This window comes from Mirounga leonina, unplaced genomic scaffold, assembly GCF_011800145.1.
Source record: "Mirounga leonina isolate KUSES-001 unplaced genomic scaffold, KU_Mleo_1.0 Mir_366, whole genome shotgun sequence".
Lineage (NCBI taxonomy): Eukaryota > Metazoa > Chordata > Mammalia > Carnivora > Phocidae > Mirounga > Mirounga leonina.
In genome coordinates, this window is record NW_023270709.1 from 858,154 (window position 1) to 864,579 (window position 6,426).

The window sequence follows — 6,426 nt, forward strand, 5'->3', positions numbered from 1 at the left end:
ACCAGGAGTGGTTCTCTAAGCCATGAGCAGGCTAGTCCTCCACCACTTCTCCCAGACATAGACACAAAAATACACATGCCTCTTTTCAGATTGAGCTTTTAAAGACTCATAGCGCTGAAAGAGACTTCATAGGACAACCCCTCCTTTTTTTTTTTTTTTTTTTTAAGATTTTATTCATTCATTTGGGGGACGGGCACGAACAGGGGCCAGAGAGAGAGGGAGAAGCAGACTCCAGGCTGAGCAAGGAGCCCGATGCAGGCTCCAGGGATCATGACCTGAGCCAAAGGCAGACGCTTAACCAACTGAGCCACCCAGGCGCCCCCCTCCATTTTTTGAAGAGAATACTGAAACCTCTGGGATCTTGATGGCCTCCAACCTGAACAGAGCCTAGACCTTCTGTCTCCTACTTGTTTCTTGCTCCCTAGTCAGACTTTATTTCTCATGCCCACTAAGAATCCTGAATTTACCCATCCTTGACACTATGCCAGGGAGTTTAGTACTGCAAGCCAGGGACAGGAGGGTCCCTCATCTCACACTAGCAGAAGTCTGTGACCAAGGGACAAGGATCTAGATCCCCCTACACGGGCTATGTGGTAAAATAGCCCCTACAGCATCTCCCCACCAGGCTGCACAGGAGAAGACAGCCTTGTGCACTACGGTTTGTTTCCATAGAAAACTGTAACGGGGGGGGGGGGGCAGTTGGCACTTGAAGGACTCATCAGCTCTCAGCTCTATCTGCCACCCAAGAACCTGTCTTAAATTCCAAGCTGAGGCCCCTCGTCCCATTCACACTCCCCTAGAAAGGAGAAGTAGCAAGAAGGTGACAGGATACAAAACTTTACAAACTTCAGTTCTTACTTTGACAGCCTTTGTATTTCTGATTTCACTGGAGTGTGAACTTTCTTTTGAGAAGTTTGGCAATGAGGGAGAGAAGAGATGAGACAGGGAAACAGAATATCCAGCTAAAGTTCTTTTGAAGATTTTGTAGTCTGTCTCCCAATTAGGCAAAGGGGAAGAGAGCTATCTCTTCTAGCACCTACTGTTTGCCAGGCTCCCTTACACCTCACATTAGCCCTGTGAAAAATCAGGGTCTCCAATTCAAAGACAAAGCTGCTGTGATTCAGAAAATTAAGTAACTTGCCCAAGGGTCTTCTAAAAAACTAATGGAATATGGGGGCACCTGGGTGGCTCAGTTGGTTGAATGTCCAACCCTTGATTTCAGCTCAGGTCATGATCTCAGGGTCCTGGGATGGAGCCCGGGGTAGGGCTTCATGCTCAGCAGGGAATCTGCTTGAAATTCTCTCTCTCCACCCCCTCTCCCTGCCCCTCCCTCCTCTACACTAAATAAATAAATCTTAAAAAAAAAAAAAAAGGTAGTGGAATATGGCTTTGAGCCTAGGTGTGTCTGACACAAAAGCCAAAGTTCTTTCTCAGATTTATATGGCCTGACTACAAAGGAGATTTCTACAAAGAGGGCATTTTAGAATAAAGAGAACTGGATGGAGGCATAAAAGGCAAGAATTTAAAAGGGAAAGGCAAGAGTCAAGCACCACTAAATACTGCCCCCACTCTCCCACCAAAGGTCATCCCTTTGAGTTCAGGAATTCAGCTTAAGTCAGAAACAAACTTTTTCTGGGTGGATGCTGGCTGAGCTGAAAAGGAATGACTTCAGCAGCCAGTCATTTATTGCATGCCTTTTGTTTGCAAAATATAACCCATAACATAATTCCTGCAATCAAGAAGTTTACAATCTAATGGGGGAAACCAGATATTGAACCCATTATATAACAAGCAGTTTCCTCAAAATTGATGTGTATGAGAAATGCTCTAGTCTCCTGGAGTATGTAACCAACCAATCCAACTAATGGGAAACAGGGGCTTTTTCACCTGGACTTGGATGGGTAAGGAAGTGACTGTGCAGGAAAGGGGGCAGGGCAATCTCCAAGGTGCTAATAAATGCTGTTGGCGAAGCTGTGGAGACCGCAGGTTAGTTGGGAGTGAGAGAGAAAGAGAAGGCAGAGGTGCAGAGTTGAGGAGAGGTTTTGTTTAGGGCGATGGAGCTCTGACCTTGCCAGCCCCGCCATCGGAAGGACAGCGGCAGTAGGAAAGATTAAAGATGGTAAAATCGTACTGATACAAATAATCGCACAATTAGAAGAATTAGTACTAGGGCTAATTATACAGTAGGGGTGAAATGGGCAAGGTCATCGACAGTACACACAAGCGGAGGACGTTTGCCTTGCCAAGAAGTAGGATCAATTCTAAGAATGGAGAAGAAGGTCGGATGGGTGTGATGTTACACTATCGTGAGACAGAGAAAAGTGGAGGGTACTGGATTGTTTCTTTAGGAAGTCAAAACTTCGTTTAGGCCAGGAGGTCTGGGGTGGTCACTAGCTTCCGAAGAGTTGAAAGAGTCTCGAAGTGTGGACAGAGGGGCTGTGAGCATACGCAACAGAGGATGCACCGCGTGGGCAACAGCGACCAACAGCTCCGATAGCCGTGGGGCGGTCTGGGTCCCTGGGAGGGGCTGCGACTGCAGCCCTGTCCCGCACAGCACAGCTGGGCCGCAGCGGCACCACCCCTGTGAGCAGGTGGCAGCACCGTCGGCGGGAGCGGGCCAGGCGGGGAGCACCGCAGCCGGAGAGCGCAGGCGGGGGCGCGCGCCGGGAGGCGCGGAGCGGAGGGCGCCGCGGGCCGCCGGGAACGGGGGGCGGGCCCGAGCAAGCGGGCCTCCGCGCGGCACTTGGCACGCACGCGCAGACGGGCCGCGGGGCCCGGAGGCACAGAGGAGGGGGAGCGAGAAAGGGGGGTGTGGAACGTATTTCCGCTCTGGCGGACAAATAATACCGGCCAAAGGGGAGGCCAGGCCATCCGGCCCTTTAACCGTGTGGGGGGGCTGCTGAAGAAAGGGGGGTCGGGAAAGGGGGAATCCTGCTCCTTTAATTCCCTCCCCTCTTCCTCCAACCCGAGTTCTCGCCGACGCTGAGGCGCGCGGGGCCTGGAACACACTGCACGAGCCGCCCCCGCCCCTCCCTCCTTACGCCCACGCGGAGCTGGCCCCGCGCGCGCGCCTCGTGCACCCCCGCGCCTGCGCGCTGCCCAGGCCCTGCCCGTGTTTGGGGGCGCTGCCGACCCCGGGGGGGGGTGGGGGAAATAGGGGGGGAAAAAACAGCGCGCGGAACCGGGCCAGGTGAGAGGCGCGTGCACTCAGGGTCGTGGGGTTGGGGGGGCGTGCCACGGAGCTCTGAACGTGGGGGGGGCGTGCACGAAGCGTGCAGGCGGCCGGGGGAGGACGTGAAAAGCGCGTGCAAACGTGCAAGGGGGGGCGGAGGAATGAAGCAGCGGGGAAAGGGGGCGGGGTGAGAAGAGGCTGCAACCCGGGCCACCCGGGAGCCCAGAGCCCCAGGCCTCTGCTCCCGGTTTCTCCTACCTTCCCCGTGGGCGCGCGGGCTCGCCCGGTCCTCGCGGGCGGTCGGGCTGGGGGTGTGGACGCCGCTGCCCCGCCCCCGGGAACCACGCCTCCGTCCTCTCGGAGGGACAGCGCTTCCCCAGGGACTGGGGAAACTGAGGAAGAGGCCTGAAGACTGGGAGATCTGAAGCTGGGAGGCTGGGCAAAAATGGGGGCGAGGGGCCTGGAGCCTTGGCTTAGGAGAGCCAGAGACCTTTGTCTCTGACCGGTTTCCTTCCCAACCAGGGTTGCCCACCCCCGCCACAATGGCCTCTGGGGTGGAAGTCCTGCGCTTCCAGCTGCCCGGCCACGAGGCCGCTACCCTGCGGAACATGAACCAGCTCCGCGCAGAGGAGCGGTTTTGTGACGTGACCATTGTGGCCGACAGCCTCAAGTTCCGTGGCCACAAGGTCATCCTGGCCGCCTGCTCGCCTTTCCTGAGGGACCAGTTCCTGCTGAACCCCAGTTCTGAGCTGCAGGTCTCCCTGATGCACAGTGCGCGCATCGTGGCCGACCTGCTCCTCTCCTGCTACACGGGCGCTCTGGAATTCGCTGTCAGGGACATCGTCAACTACCTGACGGCTGCCTCCTACCTGCAGATGGAGCACGTGGTGGAGAAATGCAGGAACGCCCTCAGCCAGTTCATTGAGCCCAAAATAGGCCTCAAAGAGGACGGGATCAGCGATGCCAGCCTTGTGAGCAGTGTCAGTGCCACCAAATCCCTCCTCCCTCCTGCCAGGACCCCAAAACCAGCCCCCAAGCCCCCACCCCCACCTCCTCTACCCCCTCCACTCCTACGGCCTGTGAAACTGGAGTTCCCCCTGGATGAGGACCTGGAGCTGAAGGCCGAGGAAGAAGATGAGGACGAGGACGAGGACGTGTCTGACATCTGCATCGTCAAGGTGGAGTCGGCCCTGGAGGTGGCACACCGGCTCAAACCTCCCGGAGGTTTGGGAGGGGGTCTGAGCATCGGAGGCTCCGTGGGCGGCCACCTGGGAGAGCTGGCTCAGAGCAGCGTGCCCCCCAGCACTGTGGCCCCACCGCAGGGTGTAGTGAAAGCCTGCTATAGCCTGTCCGAGGACGCAGAAGGGGAGGGTTTGCTGTTGATCCCTGGAGGCCGGGCCAGCGTGGGGGCCACCTCGGGCCTGGTGGAGGCAGCAGCGGTGGCCATGGCTGCCCGGGGGGCGGGGGGCAGCCTGGGGGCAGGGGGCAGCAGGGGACCCCTGCCTGGGGGCTTTTCCAGTGGAAACCCCCTAAAGAACATCAAGTGCACCAAGTGCCCGGAAGTGTTCCAGGGCGTGGAGAAGCTGGTCTTCCACATGCGGGCGCAGCACTTCATCTTCATGTGCCCACGCTGCGGCAAGCAGTTCAACCACAGCAGCAACCTCAACCGCCACATGAACGTGCACCGCGGCGTCAAGTCGCACTCCTGTGGCATCTGCGGCAAGTGTTTCACGCAGAAGTCCACGCTGCACGACCACCTCAACCTCCACTCCGGAGCGAGGCCCTATCGCTGCTCCTACTGCGACGTGCGCTTCGCTCACAAGCCCGCCATTAGGCGGCACCTCAAGGAGCAGCATGGCAAGACAACGGCAGAGAACGTGCTGGAGGCCAGCGTGGCCGAGATCAACGTCCTCATCCGCTAGCGGGGCAGGCTCGGAGGCCAGGAGGCAGGGGTCCCTGGGCTGAGTGGGAAGGGAGCTCCCTGGCCCAGGAGAATGGGGGGGTGGGAGGGTCGGGATCAGGCAGGTACGGTGGGGGAACCTGAGCAGACACATCCTGAGGGAGGGGCTGAAGATTCCCTGGAGAGAAGACCCCTGTCTTTTCAGAAGAAAAAAAGAGAGGGAGAGGGTTCTTTGAGAAGGCCAAGGGGATATGGCCTCCCAGAGAAAAATTTTCTTCTCTTAGAGGTGCATGGATATGTGGAGGGAGGGAAAGGGTCTTATAGATTGAGAAGAAAAAAAGAGGAAAATGCTTTATTCCTGGTTAAGGCTGCCCAGGGAGAGGTTCTGATATTTCTTGAGATGGGGGGTGGGTGGGTGGGAATTGGGAGGGAATTTGGCAGGAGGCAGCTTACATGCTCCTGCATAGAATAGATCCTTGGGAGAGGGAGTGGTAGGGGGAAAGGATTATTGAATCCCAGAAAAGGAAGTGGGGAGACAGTTCTTGCATGCTGGGGGAATGGGACTGTGGGAAAAGGCTCACCGAAACTCTAGGGAGAACCATGTCAGGTGCCAGGTAAGAGAACTTGGGGGTGAGCATCCTGGGTAGATATGGAAAAGTGGGGGACAATAGCAAGAAGGATGAATAGTGGTGGGGGTGGGGGTAGGGCACTTAGATGAAAGGATACAAGGAGGGCTGTTGGGAGGGGAGGGAGAGGAGTAGAGACATACAGTATTTTTTAAGAAAAAAACGTATTTTTTAGGATTTTTTCTGGAGTTTGGGGTTTTAGTTTTTCTGCTTTTGTTTTCCACAAAATAAATAAAAAAAAAAAAGCCAAACACTTTTTTTCTTTATACTCTGTCTGGCAACTGCGTGTATATGACTATCCCACCCTAGACAGCGTCTCCCTCCTTATTGCATTTGCTCAATACTCCGCAAAGCTCATGCAGGTCCCATGCCTGAAGAAGACTTGACAAGAGCAGGGGATTGTGACAAGTGGGCTTCTCTGGCTGGAGACCCTCCCAGTTCTGCAACCTCAGCACCTCTAACAGGTATCTCACGCTTATGTTCTATGATTGGCCATGGTGATAACACACAACTTCCCCTTCTATTACAAGAGTTTAGTATCAGCCCTAGGGATGAGCTATAAAGGTGATCATTATGCCCACCAAAATTGTAAGCAGGAACCTATGTTTGGGCATTTATGTTCTGACGAAAGGGTACATGTCCTCTGAAAAGCTAAAAAAAACCCACTATGCTTGGATCAGGGTTATGGAGAAGACTACAAGTCCCACAAAGCTCTGGAATAGTTCTTA

The 6,426-nt window shown here is 55.4% G+C and overlaps 1 protein-coding gene across 1 annotated transcript; it reads left to right on the forward strand.

Annotated features, from left to right (window-relative positions):
* The first annotated feature begins 2,825 nt into the window (after positions 1 to 2,825).
* Positions 2,826 to 5,483, forward strand: ZBTB12 (zinc finger and BTB domain containing 12). The gene is made up of 2 exons (XM_035030544.1): positions 2,826 to 3,190; positions 3,695 to 5,483. Exon 2 carries the CDS (start codon positions 3,715 to 3,717, stop codon positions 5,092 to 5,094), a length of 1,380 nt encoding a protein of 459 aa, XP_034886435.1. The 5' UTR covers positions 2,826 to 3,190; positions 3,695 to 3,714; the 3' UTR covers positions 5,095 to 5,483.
* Positions 5,484 to 6,426: the final 943 nt, after the last annotated feature.